This window comes from Aulonocara stuartgranti (genome assembly GCF_965226115.1).
Source record: "Aulonocara stuartgranti genome assembly, chromosome: 23".
Classification (NCBI taxonomy): Eukaryota; Metazoa; Chordata; class Actinopteri; order Cichliformes; family Cichlidae; genus Aulonocara; species Aulonocara stuartgranti.
In genome coordinates this window covers 39,469,839-39,493,015 of record NC_138958.1, presented here as the reverse complement: position 1 = coordinate 39,493,015, position 23,177 = coordinate 39,469,839, and the positions used below count along the sequence as shown (strand labels likewise).

At 41.0% G+C, this 23,177-nt stretch overlaps 2 protein-coding genes across 3 annotated transcripts in view; both read right to left on the bottom strand.

Annotated features, from left to right (window-relative positions):
• Nucleotides 1-4,700, bottom strand: part of appa (amyloid beta (A4) precursor protein a) — a 36,388-nt gene extending 31,688 nt beyond the window's left edge. Inside the window, exon 1 of one of the 2 annotated variants that reach the window (XM_082524329.1) lies at nt 4,413-4,700. In XM_082524329.1, the coding sequence (XP_082380455.1) occupies nt 4,413-4,472 (60 nt within the window). In that variant the 5' untranslated portion in view covers nt 4,473-4,700. The remainder of the gene's footprint in view (nt 1-4,412) is intronic. The other variant, XM_082524328.1, reaches the window with a different exon arrangement.
• Nucleotides 4,701-5,049: 349 nt separating this feature from the next.
• On the bottom strand, nt 5,050-15,107 carry cyyr1 (cysteine/tyrosine-rich 1). The gene is made up of 4 exons (XM_082522866.1): nt 14,694-15,107; nt 10,936-11,035; nt 8,872-9,035; nt 5,050-6,186 (listed from the first exon to the last, which is right to left on the bottom strand). Exons 1-4 carry the CDS (start codon nt 14,767-14,769, stop codon nt 6,053-6,055), a joined length of 474 nt encoding a protein of 157 aa, XP_082378992.1. The 5' UTR covers nt 14,770-15,107; the 3' UTR covers nt 5,050-6,052.
• Between the last annotated feature and the right edge of the window lie 8,070 nt (nt 15,108-23,177).

Genomic DNA, 23,177 nt, shown 5'->3' with positions numbered 1-23,177 from the left:
AAGAATGTTCCCTGAAGACAACCTGAGAATAAAGTACATGTTGACCTATTAGAGCTAATTATAAGCCAGACACAAAGAGGCGGAGGAAGAAGAGGCGAAGGCTTTTTCTGGAGGACTGACTTGCAGAATCGCATTAGCGAGACACAATGTCTTGAAAATGAAGGCGCCGTGGTGTGACAGAGTCATCAAAAACTGTCAGGTTAACACAACCGCACATTAACCAAAAAGAAAACCAACAAAAGCTCCCCTATACAACTTGGCAATTTATGCCTCGTACTACTCTTCATTACAGTCAGTGTAGCAGGTTCTTGACTCAATCCTAAACTTAAAACTAGATGGAAAAACCCTGAGACTACTAGTACTAATGCACCTGCAGAGATATACTTTGCAGACTTCAAAGGAAGTCCAACCATCAGATACTTGATGGATTTATTCGAACCTTCTTGTGGTTGTCCACAATATTTCATTCAGAGAGCAGGCTGAAGTACACAATGCAAGCCTTTGACCTCGCTACTGGCCTCTGCACTACCGGATTCCTACCATGCTTTGAAAAGGAGGGAGCCTAGAGAGGAAAACGCTAGAATAAGGTTGAGGCAGACCATTTCTAAACAGACCCTCCTATACTTAAACTTACAGTTTCACAGTGTCTCACAGTGTCTTCTTTATTAGAAGCAAAACTGATCACAGTAAGAGACTTCTCTTTAAGTATTAGGTACGTCACAGCACCACAAGCCACCTGATAGCATGCGTGTCTAACTTTCAGTTTTGAGTCAACTCATCTAAAGGTTTATTGTGCTGGTGTGTTTTGGGCATGTTTGACTTTCCTTTCACATCTTAATTTACTAAAATCTGGGCTTCTTTGTCTACATTCAGCTGTAATTGCCTTGGCCATTTAGCTCTATTCACTTATATTCAATGAGGACCATTTTTTGACAGAGTGACTGGTGAACTGCACCCATTTCTGATACAATGGGAAATGAACACTGTTTGCTGTTTTGGACAGCGCATTACTTGGAAAGAAAAACCCCTATGAGCTGTCTCAGGTTTTGTTAGGTGGAGACAGACACAAAGCTACAAAAGACAACAAGCAGATAGGTGTCATCCCAGTTTACCACAACAGAAACAAAAGGTCAGGAATTCTTTTCTCTTGGTCAGACGGGGAGGGGAGAGGCATTAACTGGGAGTGCTGCGGTATCAACGTCGTCATTGTTGACACAACCAGGATGGACAATGTGCTGTTTGCACCAGTATTTTTCATAACCAAATATTATCACAGCTGGTAGGGGAGGCGGGATTAAAGCCAGATAAAAGAAGGGCATATGACAATATCCAGGAAAAAAAAGTTACAGCCTGACAGCCTAGCACTAGTTTCAATTGCTTGGCAGTTCACTTAAATAATTCTTGATGATTAAAAAGAACTGAAAAATCTAAACTGATTATTTTGGTCACTACACTTAGCAATGAGCCAATGTATCACTTAAGAGCTCAAGTATTTGTTTCCAAAAACATCCAAACCACTGATTTGAGTGCACATCTGTACTGAGTAATTAATTTGAAGGGTTATTCATGAAATCGAGTAATCCCGGTTCGTATACAAATAACAGCTTTATGAGAAATCAATACGATTCATTGTAAAACAGGCTGTAAACAGAGGATTTTAATTAATTACGAGTAGTTGATGCTTTCCATGGAATGACTGATCAATTAATGGACTAATTGTCTAAGCTCTAGATTAACATACAAAGGAAAAAAAAAAAAAAAAAAACTACAGCAGGTTTTTCGGTGTCAGTCCCAGACCAATTTGACAGTCGACAATCACGCACATTTCTCAGAGTTAAAACTCACTCACTTGCAATTGCTTTTCAGTCTACAAATATGCTGGAGACACCGGGTTAAACACAAAACGACCCCCTCCTTCTGTGAGGGCTGTCAAAAAGGCCTTCTGCAAAATATCAACTTCAAACTGGAACAGAAGTGGATGCCATGCAGGTGAAATTGAGCTCAAGAAAGCGGAAAATAAGAAAATGGAAAATGAGAGAGGACACATTAGTGTCAAGTGGATTTCTCCTTCAAAGACCTCAAACTGCAGTGTGAGCAGCGGAGAGCATGCCAGAGAGCGAAGCACTGGCACTGCCAACAGGCATAATGGCATTAAGGTTTGCTAATAAAGGGAGAGGGCTGGTCCACCCCCAGGCTGAAACACTGCAGTGTGCACACAAACAGGCTACCAGCACCCATCCAAGAGCCATTTCCCAAGGATTTGGAAATAGACAAAGACTGGCATCTAACTCCCACGCTCCACACTGCGGCCAGCGTGTACAGGGCGGGTCTGTCAGGAAAAGCTGCTTCCTCGGGCTAAGTGTTTAGAAGCGTTTGTATGTGCCAGTCATCAAGGGCCAAGAAAAAGCAAGCCATAACAAGATCAAAAACTTATAACATCTCGTTTTCAAGTCTTATCTCGTTTATCTCATCTTGGGTAAATTCGCTCTATTCATGCTTGTGTCTTTGATGTAAACACAGGACTCAAAGGCCAGGGATTGTCTGGACTGACCTCAGCTTTGGATAATCAACAAAGCCAAGGGTTTGCTTAAAAAGAAGTCCAAACTCCCCATTTCAAGTCCACTGATTGCAGCGTATGCTTACAGGAAACAACAAAGATCAGCTGCCTAATTTCACCTCAAACACTGATCCTTAATACAAAGAAGGACCCAGGCTAACAGGTTGCTGGCACCATTAGTCGATTTATCATGTTTAAGAGCTCCCAATCCCCCTTTTCCACAATTGGACATTCAATGTGGCTAGGGGAATGTGTCATTTCTCTCACAACAAAGCCACAGCGCAAATCATAAAAAGCAAGATTTTAATACATTCTTATTCTCATGAAAATTACCGATTAAAATAACAGAAAATTTCATCGTTAGGGAGGGGATTGTGATTTATTTATTTGAGACAAGGAAATGAGTAATTCTGTCATGACAGAGCCACAATAGACAATAATGACGACAATGATGATTTTTTTTTTTGTAACGCGTAGGCCACTGAACATGTCTGAAATCAGACAGGCATCAGCACAGGATTGAGTAGATGGCGTGTAAAAATAGGCATTTTCGCAGTGGACAGTCACAAAGCGCTGTTCCTGGCAAAGACCCTGTTTAAAAAAAAAAACCATAAACAGAGATTATGTAGAGCTCCGTGATAATACATAACCAGTGTTACTGCTCGCATGTTAAACTCTCCTATATGGCTTAAAAAGAAAGAGCAATGAAAGGCAACAATGCCAGTCAAAGCTCCTGTTGGCTTCCCAGTTTCCCCTCGATAAATGCTGCAGTGCACCGCCGCCATCTTACTTCTCTATTCTCGCCCATCTAATACGTGGAGGGCGTTTGTGGCGTTTTGTTTTCCCGCAGAAACTCGCATATTCGCTATTTTATTTTTACATTTTTATTGTATTTAAAGCCCCGTCATCCCAAGCTTTTATTATTATTAACGTGAGAGAATTACGTTTTTACTTACACTTACAAAACAAACAAAAAACACGCCCACTGCCAATAAATTAGCCCCGGGGATATAGAAAATGAGACAATACGCTTTTACGTTTATTCACCGTGATTAGTATAACGAGATTGAATTAGCGCAGATGACCACTGGACAGGAACAGATTCCGTAACCATCTGCGCAGTGTCACTGGCTGGAAATGGTTCGCTGGCAAACCTGACCGGTTTGTAACGTTTTAAATCACAGCAAAACGAGCAGTTTCTCAGTTTTAACGCAAAGTGAGGGGGGGAAAGGGAAACACATAGGCTACAGGTTTAAGTCAAAGGTTTCGGCGCTTGTCTCCTTTGTCACAAAGACTCAGTAAATGAAATTAAATTACACTTAAAGCGAGGGTATTTAAATTAAACTACGTGAATACATCATTTGTTTCAAATTGTACTTGTTAACAACAGACAGTGAAGCATTGTAACGAAATAGCCCAGTGGATACGCGAAATTGTACTAAATATTAACGTCGCCTTTATTTAGGAATCCAAAAGAATTCATGTTTAGCATTCAAGTTAGCTTGATTGTTTTACATTACACTTCCGGTTACAGCCTTCAACACAAAACAAACTGCGCATTTATATTCAAACACACCGTGTTAGGAGCAGTTTTATAGGACAGAAATAACAACTTGTTGTTGATGGATCGGTAGACACAATACATTTACCTACAAAGATTCAATTCCTTTTTTAAAAAAAAACAATTAAACAAATCTAGTCTAAGCTTTACATTTGAAGGAACAACAGTTCAACTTCCGGTCTCCTTTTAGCTACCTCTAGCTCGCTTGACTCAGCCGACATCAACAATATGGTGGAGGGGGTTAAATGCTACAAATTCTCACACATAGGGAAAAAAATGAAGCTTTTCTCTTACCTCGACAGCCAGAGCCGAAGCCGCTAAAACCAGCAGCAGTAAAGCTACTCGGTCCCCCATGCCTTTTCGCTAAAACAACGCTCCTACAGGCTAGCGTTATACCGCACCGTTTTCTAAAGCTTTGCGTCAGGCGAGAAAACGAGTCTGCTCAGCGCCGGTGTCTCCCGTTGTCTGATGGTGAGCGATACCGAGGCTGTACAGCTGCTCAGCGCCGGATCACCTGACCACGGCAGAGTGGGATTAACACACACACACATACACACTCACGCGCTATCTTCCCGGCGCGCACGTTGAGTTTACTCACACGCGCACATAGCCTACTTGCGCGCGCATGTTCCCTTTTTTATTTTAGAGCAAAAAACAAAACAAAAAAAGTCCAAGCATTACGTTTAACTGAGAAAAATAAATCTCCCAGTATTAGTCATGATTAGTATTATTCTGTTTATTTTAATGTTAGCCTTGTTTCTAGCTTACTTCACTATATTGAGTAACTAATGCTGCTATTATGAGTCACTGGATTATATTGTGAATATTTGTATTCCTGTTATGAGTTTTTGTTATTAGGAAAACATATTAAACAGAAAAACCCCAATAAAACAAGTTGTATTATTAATCATAGTGTAAAGGAACACTGGAGTTAACACTTTAAACACATTTTATTTACAACAGTTATTGGAAACAGTAACAAAGCACTTTATTTACCTCACTATATTTATTACATGGTTTAAATCCTTTCCATCATTCACAGTCAGCCTGGCAAAGCGACCTCATTGTGCTATGGCTGAAGTCACTCTAGATTAAAATCTTTAAATCAGCCTTCAGCTGTAATTCCACCATGAATCCATTACTGTGTCAGTTCAACAGTTTCATAAAACATAACAGAAAGACATGTTTCTGTTTCAGTGTGACCACAGTTCATAACATGTTTTTTCAAGTAAGACAATATAAAAGCAAAAAAGCAAAAAAAACCAAAACAAACCAAAACAGTTCATTAATCCTTACAAGCCATCCAGGCCATTAAGACGGGCATTATTATGAATTATATTCAAGTCTTTATGTGACAGGTCCAGACCTGCATTTAAAAACAGCCTTAATTATCAATGTACACTTCAGACGCTGACATAACTCAAGATTTAAAGCAAACAAGAAAAACCCATGAGGGCTTGATAACTTTCTGTAAGTCTACACTGTGTCCAGGAAAGACTCTTTGCCTCAAGTGATACGAGCTTTCTCCCCTCTGTGCTGACAAAATGATCATTTGAATGCTTTTAATGTGCACAGGTGTGGGGGACGGATAAGGGATATCGGTTATTAGTGGGCAAAAAAGTACCAGCTGCAGGCCAGCAGGGCTGCTAACTGTTAAGTCTATCATCAGATGAGTTGAGGCTCTTTGGCCAGCTTGACCCACATTTGTCAAATGATTACTTCCCCGCCATGTCCTCAACTACAGAGCAGCAGAAATACAGGAAAGCTGAACCGAGTGCTCTGGCCTGCCAGTTAGGTTTGTGTTTCAGTGTGGAAATTTTTGGTGGTCACACCCAAATTGCAACACCAGCTCGCTGCTTCGGAGTTCGGATTTGCACAGCCGTCTCTGTGTTTGCGAATCTGGGCCGTGGCAGCATGTTTAGTGCAGCGGGGATTCACTTTCGGGTGTATCCAGGGTAAGGAGGCGGCGGGGAGTAGTTAGCTGACCTAGGCTGTGTTGGGGTGTAGGGCGGGGGATGAAGGGATGGAGGGTACATCTCACAGTCGTAGGTGTATGGAGGCGGTGGACCTGTGTGTGAGAACAAAATTGACAGCAAGCAGGCTGGTCAAAAAACAACTGTTATTCTGTAATAATTGCAGGCTTCACATTTCTTCCATATTCAATATGAATGAGGCCCACTGAAGCTCAGGATGCCTGCCCCAATTTTACTGCAGGTTTCACACGACAGTTGCACCCTCTAGTGGCTACATAGAGAAACCACATACTTTGGTGCCCATGCTGAATGAAGGAAGAAATGGAAATACTGTAAAAAGGCACTTTAGTTGACCCCGTCTATCAATTTCACTGAGGGAACTTGCATTATTCACAAGAACAACAAAGCTGCAGATATAACAGAAAAGGGGTTAAGAGGTTAGAGCTTGCAAACAGTCACATAGTGGTGAGTAAGGACTTTATTTTAAAATGACTAGTGCTGATAGGGAAAAAAAAAAAAAAATGAATATCAATCGAAAGTGACTCACTTATGGGATTGGAGTAAGCAAGTAATAGCAGCAAATACTCCTCACACCCAATGGAGAAACAAGCGTACGTTCATTATACAGTACATGCACTGACATTGCACTGTGCTGTATTCATGAAACATGATCAGAGCTGCAGGGCAGCGCGGCGAGCTCTCGGCCAGTGTACCATCAAGGTGATACGCAGAGAAGAATGAAACATGATAAATAAATAATGAGCCCCAGAAGGAAAAAAACAAAACAAAAACAAAACAAAGTAGCATTCCTTAGGCTGGAGAGTATCATAGAACACAGACTATGATGCGCAGACAATGTACCTTGTGAGAACAAGGTGGAAACATTGTTGCCATTTTCTCCCTCTTAAGCAGGAACAGAGTATCAGATGTGGAGCGCTGAGAGCAGGGAGAAAAAACAAGCATAGAATCTAGCAGATAATGAAAGCTATTTAAAGAAAAGTACTTATTTGTCTATAATGATTAAATAGTGGCCATGGTAAATCTGTTTGTGGTCCCGGTGGAGCTTGTAACATAATATGCCCCTTCATTTTTCTTTTTCAATTTTATTTTCAGGTGTCGCCTGAGGCCAGTAGATAAGGTTTCACCATACCGAAATCAGTGTAGCAGCCTCATTTGTGCGTAAGTCATCATGTAGACCCAAATGAATTACTTAGACTGCTTCCTGATAAACTATAGTATAAATAAACTTCTAATACTAATAATATATTCATATATGAAAGATTTGTTACAAACAATTGAGCAGCATTAACTAATAAATATCCTTAAAATGTTTGATTAACTTGGTTGTACCGCTTTTATTATTGTTCAGTATTGCCCTTTAATAGTTATAACACTAAAAGTGCACATGTGCTTCTGTATATAGTATTGTTCCGGTGCCCAATCTAGAACCGGCAGATGCAGCCCACAAGATGCGTCCTAATGTTGTTCTTATGGGAAATATCCCAATTCTGGGTGCAAATGCTGCGTGCTAATCACGCTGAAAAGCAGACCAGCTCTGATATGGAGCAAACTCAGAACGGGACTAGGGATACCATTTTGGTGTAAAAAAGCCAATAGTTTGCCCAGAAGAAATGCTCCAACTCCAATATGCTTTCAGCACTGCCTACAGCACATGTAGTATAATAGGATCACAACTAACTAGCTTGAAACCCCAAACCCATCATTAACATTAATTAATGATTTTAGTTTAAAAAAAAAAAAATAGTTACAGCTATCAGTGTTCAACAATAGTAGAGCCTGATCGATATAGGATTTTTAAGACCGATACCAATATTTAATGATTTAATGCTGACGTGTGTAAAATCTCACCACTAGATGTCAGTAGACTGTAGTCAACTAAGCTCTGTTTTCTTACCGCTACCAATACAGGCAGATAATACTAGTTATGGTGGCCGCTATACTACAAACACATTAACTTTAGATCCCCATAATGGCCACAGACAGCCAGCATGTTTCTAATACTGTTTGTACAAACTATATAATAACATATTTAAATAATACCAACACTTAGCAATGACTTCAAAACAGATTCGATCAATTAAATATTTTGCAGTACTTTACGTTTTTACCCCAGAGTCACCTCGAAAAGTCTGAACACTGTTCATCTGTATTGGGTGTACTAAGACAACAAAACCGCAGTGGCACAACACCGGCTCGTGGTCAGCTGTCCAGAGAAGGGAGGGGTCACATGTCTAATCTGCTGACAGTAAGTAATTGTGACAATATCTGTAATACATAAGCATGTTTATGCACATGATTTCAGTTCTGGAGATGCGGCTTTAGGCGAGAAGGAAGAAGATGACATTTTAATAACATGTCCCTTTCCTTTACGTTTTCACTTTGATAAAACAATATTATGATCCTTCATATCAAGTCTGAAGGTGCAGACACAAATTGACATTTACCTAAGCAAATGCCTGTTTGTTTTCCCGGTATACACAAACATTGCCCTCTGGTGGAGAGCACGCCTGAGAGCAACACTTGTGACATAGTTGAAAGGTGTTTCTCCTCTCTGCTTTACTTTCTACCATTTGATGAAAATGATGATAGATGACAATATTGACCTATTGATAAATCTTTCTGTCTTAAAGAGTAAATATCTAATTCTCTTGCCCCTTGTATGCAGTTAAAATCCAATTAACTTCATGTATTTTAAAATATATATAACATAGACATGGTATAGGACACATCAAGTTGTGTGGTTGTGTATATTGTCCCACCTGGATAGCCCTGGGTCACAGTGCTGATGTTATAGGAGGTGCTGAACACGCCAACCCGTGCACCACGCCCGTTCTTCATGCACATGCACACGCACAGGAATAAGGCTGCCACGGCCCCCATCAAAAACACCACACCAAAAACAATACCAGAGATGGCAGTGCCCCTGGAAAAAACACACACACACACACACACACACACACACACACACACACGTGAGAAAGGAGGCAGCTGTCTCCAACAGACATGCTACCCAATATTTCTAAGGTGCTGCCATGGAGATAAACTGCAGCATCTGATGTAACTCAGCTGTGTGTGATATGCGTGTGCCTGTGACCATGTGACTGCAGAAGATCTTGTGAACTGGCACTGGAAAATAGAAAAAGGACTCATCGCTGACAGGTTTGTTACATCTTCGTGGTCAGCATGAGTCAACATGTCAGCCAAGGCTGCTTTGCAAATTCTGAATATAATCAAGCCTTAAAAGGTTATCAGATAGAATTGGTACAAATATACACATAAGATGGAGGAAAAAAAAAAAGAAAAAAAAAAAAAGAAGGATACAGTTACTTTTTTACAATTACCATGAATTCAATTTCAATTCAGTTTTATTTATATAGCACCAAATAAGAACAACAGTTGCCTCAAGGCGCTTTATCTTGGAAGATAAAAAAACAAAACAAAACAAAAAAAAACTAGAAAAACCACAAAAATCAGATGACCCCCTATGTGCAAGCACTTGGTGACAGCAGGAAAGAAAAAACTCAATTTTAACAGGAACCTGCAACAAGCTAGGCTCAGGGATGGACAGCCATCTGTCGTGATGAGTTGGAGGTGAGGGGAGAAAGACCGGACAAAAGGCATGCTAAGACTTTAAAGGTCTGAAAGATATGTTAAAGGAGACCTACATCCATCCTCCATTGTCTTAAGGGTTGTCGGGGGGCTGGAGCCTAATGAGAGCTTGGATGCAGCCTGAGCAGGCCACCAGTCTATTGCAGAGCTAAAGGGGACATGTTAAACCCTCACTTTAAGCCAATGTACTTCTGATCGGCTGCCCCTCATTAACAAAAGATCTGAACTGGGCTGACCATATTAGGGATATCTGCTCTCACTGACATCACATGGAGCCAAATATTTTTTTAAAACTGCCAATTATTATTATTTTTTGTCTGAAGCCCGCCCTTCACTTGCGGGGACTATTTGCACATGCAGTGACATGATTTAAAACTGGCCATAAAAATATAGGAAAAGCCCTCAGGTCCCCTTGTATGCGCTAAAGCAGCTGTGCTGTGCAGATCAACTGAATGTCTTCTGAATAGCTCTGACCTGAATGAATTCTCTCTCCTTTAAATAACCTCCACACTCCACAGATTCCAGTCAGAGATTCAAATACTGAGGGCTTTCTTAGCCAGCATTTACTGACTCTGAGCAGATTAAATCATTGACCTCCTTTTTACGCTTTTAGCACCAAACTACCTAAGCACGTCAAGCTCTTCCTTCCACTCTTAGTTTTATGGTGACAGCAAAAGAAAAGAAAAACTAAAACAACAAAACAGTAAACACAGACATCGGATAATGCGTTCTCTTATTTCCAGTAGGATCCGACACAATACATGTAATGTGACCGTGAACTGATGGGATATAATTGCGGCTTCCCGGCAACCAAGGCTGTTAAAGGCTGGACAGCTACACCGGGACCTCGGGTCAGTCCTTCATTTATGATGAATGTGTCTGACAAACAGATTTGCCAGCGGCTACACCTGCATTTTGTTATCAGCTATATTTAGACACAAAAAGGGAAAGGATGATGGCAGTCTTAACACCACTGCTAGATATTTTTGCCTTTACAGAAATCAGGACCTTAAAACTTGAGGAAACGCCAACAAAAACACTGTCTTTGATATCTCTGGATTGCTTCCTGTGTATGTGGGGTGACGTGATACTGTAAATTGTGGTATCGATCCGATATCAAGTAAATACAAAGTATCGATCCTGCTGGGCTAGTATCGATCCAGTACCAATACCATTAGTATCGATATTTGGATTAATCCCCCACCTCTACTTACGAGAGGACGTCTCCCACATAGGCGTAGTAGGAACAGCAGAAAGGCGGCGACCCATCGCAGCAGTACTCTACGCAGCCCTCACACTGGGCCTCGCTGCCACCTGTAACACACACAAAAGCAACCACACACTGGTTACAGACTGCTAATGCAGGATGTCATAGGTTTGTGGAGCCAAAGAAGTGCGAGTGGACAAAAAGGTGAAGCCTGAGAGATAGTTCCTTCGATGAAATAGTGGAAATAAAAAGTCACAGAGCATTGTCAAGGTGTTAAGCTGCCAGTGTACACTTCAAAAACTTCTTCATTCAGATCTTGCCAACACTTTTTGATCCTTTCCCATCACGAAAAAGAAAAAAAACAAAACAAAAAAAACTTCAACACTATAATGAAACCTCTTATGAACTAACCCCTAAGTACACAACCTCCAACTGGCAGCTTCTATTTATATTTCAAGACTGATTTGCAGGCACTGCCTGCGTTAAATGCACCTGTGGAGCATTCAGGGGAAAAAGAAAAAGAGAAACACACACATTAGGGTTTTGTTTCAGTGCACTCAGCCAGCCCTGCTTGCCTCCATCACAATGTTTCTTAATAACAGCCAGCGGGGACAAAAAACATTTTAATTCAGTCTTCAATTACAAAGAAAAATGTCACAATGGCCTATGAAAGAAGAACCTCCTGATGGCATAAAACAGCAAGGCCACGTGCCGTTCAGGGTTTCACCGTTGAAAACTACATGTGCACGGTTTATTTTCCCACACGCAGGCTGGACCGAGGTGGCAAAACAGCCCACGTGTCCCACCGGCTGAATCAAACACTGTAGGCTGATGTAGGATGACAGACAAATCTGTGACACAGCAAAAAAACATAACACTTTTCATGTGATGACGTACCAGTAATATTAAATTTAGATCGTGTTAGGATACCAGAACCTTCCTTGTCTTAAGGTTAAGGTTTTTAAAGCTTATTCCATGGGCTTGAATATAACCCAGCCACTGGTTAATAAACTATATGTAAAATAAAGAAATGACCTATTTTGTAAGTGTTTTTATGACGCTGCGTTACTGTACCTACATTAAAATCAATTCAGTGGTTTCTGCAGCTTCTACCTGATGACAAGAATCTTTTGATTAGCTTAAAATGACTTAATATCCTTCATGACATCTATGTTTGACATATTATAAGACAACAAGTCATTTACAACGGTTTAAATACAGGCAATCCCTTTTGGTACTTCACCAGTCCCAAGCCTGGATAAATGGGAAGAGCTGCGTCATGGAGAGTATCTGGCATTAAATCTTGGTGAGGCATTTGGACACGGTGGACACCATCGACTCTTCTCCACTGACTCTGGGTGTAGTCTGGTGCCTAATCTGGAACCGGCACCACCACAAAGTTGTTGTCCCAAAACTGTGTGAGGCAATATTTTTGTATTAATCACCTATATTGTGCAGCATTAAAAAAAGAAAGAAAGATGAAACCGCTGTTGTGGTTTTCTGTTTGAGAGCTCACAGCTGATTTCACAGATCCATATTCAGTCCACTCTCGGTTTCTTCCCACCAAAATTACACAAACTTCTTCCAATGCTGCGTTCCATTGTGTAGCCTGTGTACAGGTATGCAACACCCAGGCAATGCGGCACTAGGCAACCACTAAGGGACACAAGGCTCAGTTCTCAGAAGTGATCAAATGAGGGATGGTTTTTAAAAGGAACTGAAGCAGAACTGGCTCTGCACTTGAACAAGAGATTTGAGAATAAGCACCAAACAATGCAGTTTATCAGTAATAATAGCACGCCCCTAGCTTAGCAGCTCTTTCTGTCGAGGCTGCCATGACTTCGACCGGATAGAAGTAGATCTTTTACACACTTAAGCCACTTGCAAACCTTTTTTCCCCACCTCAGCTGTTTTTCCACTGTATTCAAGCTCCGGGAGATAAAACCGAGCCTTTACCAAAACTGATAAAAAAATCTCTGTGGACCATCAGGCTCTGACTCAGAGACTGCAAATTGCTAGAAAAATGCATTTAGTACAAATGAAGCATAAAGATTGGTCTTATTATAGGCAGCCTAGACTCCAGTGTTTTGGGGAGTTCACCGAAGATGTCTCAACGTCTAAAATTAGTTTTTTAGCTATTACCTTAAGTACCTATTTCCTACGAGCCCCTCAGCTTTGAGAAAAGCCACATTGCTGGAGTTCAGGCAAACTTTAAGAGTCCTCAAGAACTGTTTAGGCTCTCAGTCGTCACGCTCATGGCAGTCTTGTGATGTGATGATCAATAGTGGGTGTCCAAAGGGGACAACCTCCACTAGGGTTTAAATACGCAGGTCTCTCCACCTTTTTTGTTTTTAGAACTGAGGAAGCCTCTCGGATGGGAGGTCCAGTCACCCTTTTTTTCCCCCTCCCCAAGCTCTTAAACTCATGACTGTGGCTCTCAAATTAGCACACGCTCGTGAGCCTCAGCAATCCACCAGCTGAATTAATTACCCTTTGAGTGGGAGACCATTAGAATAAGATACAGTACAAGTGTTTGTGTATGCGTGATGGATCAAATTAAGATGGTTTCAGTGCTTTTCTCCTTCTGCGCCGACGCAATTCATGATCCACAACGAGAATTTAACACCCATTTGAGTGAGTGACACTGGCAGGATCTCTTTTAGTGTGTGTGTTTGACTAATGTGCTTTATTAACCCCCCCCCCCTCCCAGGGCTCAGCTAAAAAGCATTGTGCACACAGCTGTGCCTCTCTGTATACTCGTCTCAACCTGCTGTCACGACACCAGCCCTTTTCGTCCCGAAGGCTCTCTGCGATATTTGCAGCTTTTTCGCGCAGAAGGTCGGGAGCCTTTCACAACCAAGAGCGCGCCGGGGACGTGATTCAGATGAAGGACAATGCAGAAAAAAAAAGGAAAAGAAAGGAAGAAAAAACAAGCATGTGTGTACACCCGGCTCTGCTTTCTCTCAGCAGTCACTCACACTCAGACTGTGTTTGCCCAAGGGGAATATACACACATATTTCCACACATGGGTTCAAACGGAGGCAAAGAAAGTAGATGAGAGAGGGGTGGCTTTACATTACTACAGATGGAGGTATGTCATAAAAACGTAATATGAAAATTGGGCAGGGTGGGGTGGCAGGGGCGTGTGCAGTGAAAGTGTGGATTTCCAAATCAGTTAAGCCTTTATTTATTTATTTATCTTAGTTTAATAGATGCTGTCTCTGCAGTGGTGACACATCCTTTTAATTACACACTACCTCCCTGAATCAAATACTTCCATGTCAAATCAATAGGAGGTCCCATTTTTGGTTTTTTTGCAGACCTCTGGTGTGCTCAATCTGGGTGGTCCCTCTTGAGGTCCTGGCTCCTGTCTCTCCACACGCTGGGAGACAATGGGACCATGTCCTTCACCCCCACCTCTTTTCTTTTTTGCTCCTTCTCTCAAATACATACACCAACCCCTCCAGCCAGTCCTCTCCCCTGCCCCCAACCACAGCAGCCTTGTAAGGTACACTTTAACTCAAGATGAGAAGTTTTAGCAGTTTTCAAGTCCTGACTGTTCTCGGATTTTGAAAATCTCTACAAAAAACAAACAAACAACCATCCCCCCAAATGTGCTTATATATTAAACACGTTTCCTTCCTTTCCAAACGTTTCATTGCGCTTGTCCAGTGGCTTATTTGTACGGCTGGAAGAGCCACTACAGCCACCTTAAAGGTGACTGGGAGATGAAAGTGTTTTAAACGATTAAAGCAGAAACTCACCGGTGAATAAACAGAGCAGCAGCGAGTTCCACTTCCATCTCACCGCCTGCGTCCTCCTCCTCCAGAGGGTTTCCATAATCTTCACTCACCGGGTGCCCACTTTCCTCCCTCTCTGCTCTTACTTTCTCAACCACAAAATATAACAAAAAGCGCTCATTTACACTGCCTGGTCTCCTCACCTATACGGCTCTCCCAGTAGCATTGCCTTATCCCTTCATTCCCCCCGAAACAGACAGCAGTTAGTTGGGTAGGCTACTTGTTTAAGCGCTCGGTTTGTTCCTCCACGCGTGAGCGTCTTTTCCTGTCCTGCTGGGTCTCGTTCTCACACCTCCGACTGATCGCCAAGGTTTTTTTTTTTTTTATTGTCCTGCCCTCCCTCCTGCCGTCCCCCCTTTTCTCAAATTACAGAGGGATACGGGCTATATATAAAAGCTTCTGGCCGAGACTTTCAAAATAAAATTAATGGATGGTTTTTATTTTTATTTGTTTATTTATTTAGATTTTTCTTAACCCGAAGTATATATATAAAAAATCAAGCTAAAACCATAAGCCCAAGTGGAAGACACCCTTTTATCTCACTTCTGCCAGACAACAGAAAGTGGTTGTTAATATTAAAATACGATTTTTATCATTTAAAAACGTTTCACGCGAAAGTATTAATTAGCTCGAGAGGTCTTAAGAAAAATACATTTCAAAAAGAAATATATCTTATTTTTTCCATATGCATTGAGTGTACTATCATATAAAAAATTAAAGATTTCAGAATAAAGGCATAAAGCCTTTGAGTTTTGTTGTTGTTTTTGAGTGAAACAACATTATTAGGCCTATTTTCTGTCTTCATGATACAAGCTTTTTTCTAGCTCTATAATTAGTTACCAGTTCAATACAAGGCCCGTATTCCAGATATCAATACCGATACCCATAGTTTTAACTTATAAAGGCAGCTTAAGCAGGGGAGAGCAGTGTGTCATGATTTATGAGATGATTATTTTCCATGATAATTAGTTACAACAATAAAACACAACTTTCAGCTTTTTTTGTATTTTGAAAGAGCTGGAATTAAAATGCGCTTGTCCCTGAAGCACTTTGGGTCCGCTCTGTTATTTAAATGTGCTATAGGCTATAAATAAAAGATGGATGTTGCAACAAAAAATAACTATTTTAACACAATTCAGTGCGCTTCATACTGAACTGAGAGGATAGAAACAAAGTATCGATCCTATCGCGATAGTATCGATCCAATACTAGTACCAGCATTGGTATCAATACTATCAATGTTTGGATCATTTCACATGCCTCTAATAATTACTTTCATTTTCAGTTAATTCTGACTCCTGTCTAAGGCTAGCATCACCAAACCAGGAATAGCCATGCATTTTATTGAAAATATTGCCATAATTAACAACATTTTCTGCAATTTTCACTTTGAAAGATGACCTGCTGAAGCTCAAACTGAGAAAGGTGACTTTGAACATGACAGGGTTGTTGGTATTTGCATTCTTTGTATGATATTCTAAAAAACTGCTGATCTGGTGGGATTTTCCCATGCAACCCTCTATAGGGTTTACAGAGAATGGCCTAAAGAGAGCAATGAGTTCACTGCACTCACTGACCCCCGCAGTCACCAAGTATCAACTCAATCGGGCACATTAGGGATTTGGAGACTGGAGATTTGATTCATGAACAATTAAGGCAGTTCTAAAGACAAAACATGGTCCAACCCTGTGCTAGTCATGTGCCACTAATAGAATGTAGACCTATACTGTCAACCTACGCACTTTAAGACTTGTTTTGACTCTATAGCACGTATCCATACAAATCATCACTACTGAATTTTAGTAGTTTATGGTTCAAATGTCTGGTAACTATAGCAACTCAGGTGTTCACGCTGTGGTAAGAGTTGAGTAGGAATGAGATGTAGTTAAAATATTGGTATACAATGAATTTTACAGCCACTGGTGCTTTTACTTTGAAGGCACTGTCTGGGTTCCTGTTTTATCTTCGTTGTGACCGTCAGCCTGGCGCGGAGAGAGAAAGGTGCACGTGTTTCGACGTGCTCGCGCACACGCTTGTCCTCCACTCATCTCAGGCCGCAGCTTCTCGTGCTGCCGTCACATCACGACCTCTATTGAGATAAAAGAGGATAATGACCCACGGCGGCACGATACACCGCTTCACACCTGCCTGACAACACTCAGGGGATTTTTTTTTACAGCAAGCCAAACAACACGAATCACACACGCTTAGACCAGTGTCAGGGACAGGGGAACACAAAAAGTTGCACAGCCCCTCAAACTCAGGGGTAGGGGGCGCATTATAGGTACAGAGAGCCATTAATTTTAAAACTGTATATACTGGATATTCTGTGTATATCTCACTCTTATTGCCTGTTCTTATTACCCTTGTCTTCTATCTACCTCTATTGTATGTTAATTGCCCCCTGGGGATAAATAAAGTCTTTCTGATTCTGATTCTGATTAAATCTGGTCTGTGTTTCAAGGCCTCTGCCTTCTGAGTATTGTATGCAGAAAAAATTATGGCCATGACAGCAGAAAACATTATTTATTATTTATTTAAGGGATTATATATATCTGATCACATGGCAGAGTAAAGGCAGTATATATAGGGGAGGGACATTATTGCACCTTTAGCCAAAAGGGTAAGTCCACCACCCCCATGCACCCCCCACTGTGCTAGGAAATTTGGTCAGACACAACAGTTATCCTTTTCTGCTGACTTCACCACAGAGAAAGAAGTGCAACATCAACTGCACGTCTCAGCTTTCTAATGAAATCCTGAACTCACCTTGATGTACTATGAATGGCCACTGGGGAGGCCTTTATCAGTAGAAAAAAAAAGAAGAAGTCCCAAATCAAGTTTTCAAGAGCTCCTCAGTGGGCCAGATTGGAGTGCTGGGCCAAATCTTGCATTTGACACCCCTGATCTAAAATGTGTACCAGTTTGAGGTGATGGTCTACCGTGCCGCCCTACACTTGAATACAATGGAGCTAAATGGCACTGGTCGTATGTGTTAAAAATACATATGGAAACCTCAGATCCAGTTTTCCTTTCCACCAAACTACGCACCATCCACATCACTCTGCAGCAGTGCGAAGAGACATGTGGCCAGATGCTAGCAGTGGCATGACAGGATGTGAACACTAATATACCCCCAACCTCAAGCATGCTTTTTTTTGGTTAGTGGATGTAGAGAGCAGAAATAAAATAGTTTCATATTATATATTCAAGACACTCCAGACATTTTTATAGCTGATATATTAAGTCACAAAAAAAAGGCGTGGATGGAAACATATCACTACATGCCAAAGAAAAAATGTGCAAACTCCAGTCCTGATTTCAGAAGTAATCTGTAACAATTTGACTTAAACTGTAGAGTTTATTGCATGAATTTATCTAGAGGACTATGAACATTTTCATATCTGTGCTTGCACACATATTGCACTTACTGCACGGGCCTACTGAAGTCCTCTTTTGGCCGTAATGGGTTTAGATCCTCAAAATATGAATGCAGTTTCCTCTGCAGTTGGGAAAACTGGATCAAATTTGCCATAATTTAAACAAACTTTTACAAGCAACCAAGGGTGGCAAGAGGATGAAGGTAATTTAGTTCTCGGAAATGCCACCCACATCGAGCAGCGATGATTCATAATGCCTTCCAGATGTTTCTTTTAAGCTGTAATGATGTGACGGCAAGACATGTAAAAACAAGCAGGTAAAAAAAGAAGAAGAAGAAGAGGAAGAAAGTAGGCATCGCTTTCATTTTAGACATTCACACTGAAGGTGACATCTCCCCCATAACTGTGTGATTTTCTATTAGCTGTAATTTGAGAGGGGAAAAAAAAAGTCAAAACATCACTGTGACCAGTTGTTTGGGCTGGTGACACATTATGCTATTATCAAGATTACAGAGACAGACAATTTTCTTCTCAACCATCTATAATTAGGGGATAATCATTTCCTTTGTGCTGCACTGAAGCCGACAGGGCGGGAAATCATCTTCCTCGGGGCCAAACAGGAAGTGCCACATGTGCTCCAGCTTCTAGTTCAGGAGAGACGAGGTGGCAATCAAACTTTTCATTGAGGCAAAAAAGACGTCAGTGGCTTCCTAAAAGTTATTTCCTGTCATACCGGACCGTACAGTAAGGACAGTGTATTTTCCACTTCCTGCACTGTAGCTCGACATGACAATGACTGCTTTTAAGCCGGATCTGAAGTAGCGCCTCACTTTGATTAGACCAATTTTAGAGGAGGAAGGTAGGTGCTCGGCTTATTCAGAGTGACGTCAATGTACTCAGCACAACATTTGTTATATTACATCTAAGTATGAAATTGAACAGATATATATGGGAATAATAACAGAATAATGTCAGACCCATCCTTACCTTACTCACAAACAAGGAGTTCTTTTCACTCGTGTACTGCAACTTACTTTTCCAATTTAGATAATTCACCTACTGGTGTGTGTGTGTGTGTGTGTGTGTGTGTGTGTGTGCGCACTGTACAGCATACACCACATTGTTAAGTCTGTGTTTTGGCGTTTTGTCTTTCGGGTGAACCAGTTTTTGTCTGAGCGTGACAATGATTGTCATCCCCTATGTAGCCGGTGTATCAGAAAAACTCAGGAGAGTTTTCTCCAAGCATGACATCCCGGTGCATTTCAGACCCAGCAACACGCTCAGACAGAAACTGGTTCACCCGAAAGACAAAACGCCAAAACACAAACTTAACAATGTGGTGTATGCTGTACAGTGCAGCGAGGAATGCTCAGACCTCTACATTGGAGAGACCAAACAGCCACTTCACAAGCGCATGGCACAACATAGAAGAGCCACCTCCACAGGACAAGACTCAGCAGTCCATCTGCATCTTAAGGATAAAGGACACTCTTTCGAGGATGCCAATGTTCACATTTTGGACAGAGAGGACAGATGGTTTGAAAGAGGAGTGAAAGAAGCCATCTATGTCCACTGTGAGCGACCATCTTTGAACACAGGCGGTGGTTTACGACACCAACTCTCTGCCATCTATAATCCAGTTTTGAGATCCCTCCCCAGACGCCTTAACGCCCACTCACATCCTGGGCCATCTGACCTCAGGAATTCGCATGATAAGGTGGGGCCAGGTTTCACAATGAACACACCCGAAACTCTGGCTGATTGGGACCCACACCCAGTTTCACACCTTGGCTCTATCTGGGACTCTCCACCATTTGACCTTAGAACTGAAGAAGCTTCTCGGATGAGAGGTGAAACGTCTTCAAGTAACTTAAAGAAGTCCAGACGCTTTTCTTTGCAAGCTCCTTTGACTTCAAGACAGATACCAATACCAATATTTCCTGATTTTTAAAATCCAATATATTAACCGGTATTTTTTCTTTCTGACACATGAAACATAAAACAATTTCCCTAATGTTTGTTAAGTCTAGATACATGCGAGTCCTTACTAAGATAATATGGAAATGCAGTTTTAAATATAATCAGGTTGTGGATTACTCACTTGGATCAACTGGCTGGGAAGTTGCCAACACAATAGATGATGGATGAATTATCCAACATCAATACTCACAACATGGTTGAAGGGTATTTCTGCTGCTTCTCCTTTGCTTCTTAAACTTTCTTTTCATAATAAATGGCAGTTCTGTTATATTGGCAAATAGCTAACATTGACTGATATAAGCTGGGCTCTACTAATAATGGATAACTCTGAGTCTTTAGCAACCCCCTGTACAACTGTCATTTAGATGTGATGGTTACAGTTAGAAGCCACTGATTGTTTAGGTCACTAAGGGTCAAATAGATATAAAACACAGCAAAAATACTCTTTGTGTTCCACTTCCTTCTTTGACTTTAATAACAAAATGTATAAATAACATTTTATTAAGTCAAATAATTATACAGGCTGTCCAAAATAAATAAAGTTTGGATATGGTTTAATTGGTTTAATTAATTTGAAATTAAGAGGTTGTCATGGCTGGAATGGCTGGTGTGTTTGAGGAGGGGACCCAAAAGCAGAACACACGGGAGACAAAACTAAAGAAGCGTTTCTTTAGGCTGATAACTACCACAAAACAAAAACACAGGCGAACAGAGATGAGAAATTAAACAATAACCTGAACTGGCAGGTTAATGGCAATGCCGGAGAATACACCCCACCCACTCCATGACATAGTGGCCAGTCCCAGGAGCACGTACGGCGATAGACTGAGATTACCCAAATACACCGCTGAATGACACAGGAAATCACTCCTGCCTGTGGATATCTCGCTGTACAACTTCTCCATCTAAAGCACAAGTGCACAATATTTAATAGTTACAATAGGTGCAATAGTTACACCCTCAATCCTAAAGCCCTATTTTTCACCTTTTTCGCCAAGGACTTATGGCGGTTTTGCTGCAGTTTAAAAAAAAAAATGGAATCATTGGCAGGATTTGTGCTGTGTTTTGGTGGTGATACGAGCTTCATTTTCCCATCACTACTGTTACATATGTTGTGTTTTGGGGAGGTCCTTTCTCAAGGCGCAAAAGGAGGGAGGAGGATATTTCATATAAGCACGCAAATTGTTTTACTAACATTTGATGACGTAGGTATGGATGCATGTGTAATTTGGAAACTGAAGTATAGTGGAGTGTAATAGGTAGATAGATAATCAACCAATTATCCCCCCCAAAACGGGGAAAACTACCTGAGCAAATAAACTTTGATGACCAGTAAATTACTTCCTTGTGATATTACAGATTGAGTGGAAGACATTAGTAGATGGCAAAATATCCAGTGGGCAGATATATACACGTATTTGGTGGAGCAACCCAGTGTATACACCAGAGAGAAATTTCAGGCACACAAGTCACTCAGTGCATACAACCATGTTGTCTGTGGTCATGTACAGAACGCCAACATAGATTGAGTTTTGTGTCTTCAAGGTAGAAGTACGTCCAAGTCAAAGACAAGCTAGACAGCTACACTGTAAAAAAGAATTCCATAGAAAAACAAAAAAAATGTCCTGGTAATTTTCTGCCAGTACAATTTCAGTTTTTTATTATGGAAGTTGAAGGACTTTTCCGTAAATGATAAAACAGAAAATTCTGTAGATTAACAGTATATTCTCTGTACTATTTACAGGCATTTCCTTCAGCTATAAAACGTAAAATTAAATTTCTTCACTGTATAAACTTTCAAATTTGAGCATTTTTATTTCCTTGAAATTTTCCGTCATGTAAATGTGTTTATATACATTCATTCAAGTGGCTCCTATGTGTTTTCTTCAAAAAGGACACCTGACAAACAAAAAATATAACATTTAATAATCGAAACGCTGTTTACATGTGGACGAAAGGTCCAAACGCATAGAAAAAAAGCTGCATTTTCGAAAATACCCATGTAGGTGTGGACGTGGCGTAAGAGTAAGTAGTTTATTTTATTGCTGCCTGTAATTTATTGCAGTTTACTTTTATTAGTTTCATTGTTTACTAAATGTTTAAGGTGTGAAATAAACTGGATGGGAGTTTAAAGCAAAATATGACTGTGTGTGGTTGGAGGGGGTGGGGCGCGAAGATTTTTTTGTAAAACAAAGGCGGGGCCTAGCGAAAAAAGTTTGGGAACCACTGCTCTAGCAGATCGTTACATAGAGAAACCTTTTGAATACAAGCGTGCTCATCCACACAGGTGTGCACACTGGTGTACACACGGGTGTTCACTGTCCATAGACACAAACCACACCTTTCTTGGCTGCTACCTCAAAGCACACTGTGCGCTGTTGGCCCTGCATGCTGCACAACAACATTCAATATTAGTATTTACTGTTATTTACACTTGGCTAGATAAATGCGATGGTGTTGTGTTTATTGCGCTGCTCTCTTTTTGTGCTTGTTTTCTCTTTTTTTTCTCTCTCAACAGGTGATCCGGGAGATTTCTTTTTTCTTTTTAAGTGCCCTTTCTCACTCTCCCTCTTCCCCTCTTTTCCTTCATTTTTCTTTCTCCCTTTCCTATCCCCCAACCATGTCTGTCCCGTCTGTAACAACTGAAAATAAAATTAAATATATAATAATAACAACAAAGGTCGATCAAATGGACCGTTGGGTATCTTTGTTGGCCTTCAGACAACAATTCTGACAACTAAAGAACCAAACGGTACAGGTGCAAAAAATAGAGCGGTGAGAATTCGCCGCACTGTTTGAATTTGTTTCTCCCAGACCCCACCTTTATGTGAAGCAGCTGGGCTGATAAAAATCCACTTTATACCTTTTGGTTGTAGGACTCTTTCTATTTTGTCATTATCCAGTCGTTGAATGGCTTCCCTCAACTCCCTTTCAGCTGCCACAAAGTTTGTGACATTATCTGACCTCATTATGGTGACTTGACCTCTTCTGCAAATGAAACGTCGAATCGCATTGATACAGGAATCTGTGTCCATCTTCTGCTCACCAACCTTTCCAGAAATCCTACGGCAAGTTTGACATTTGTTGA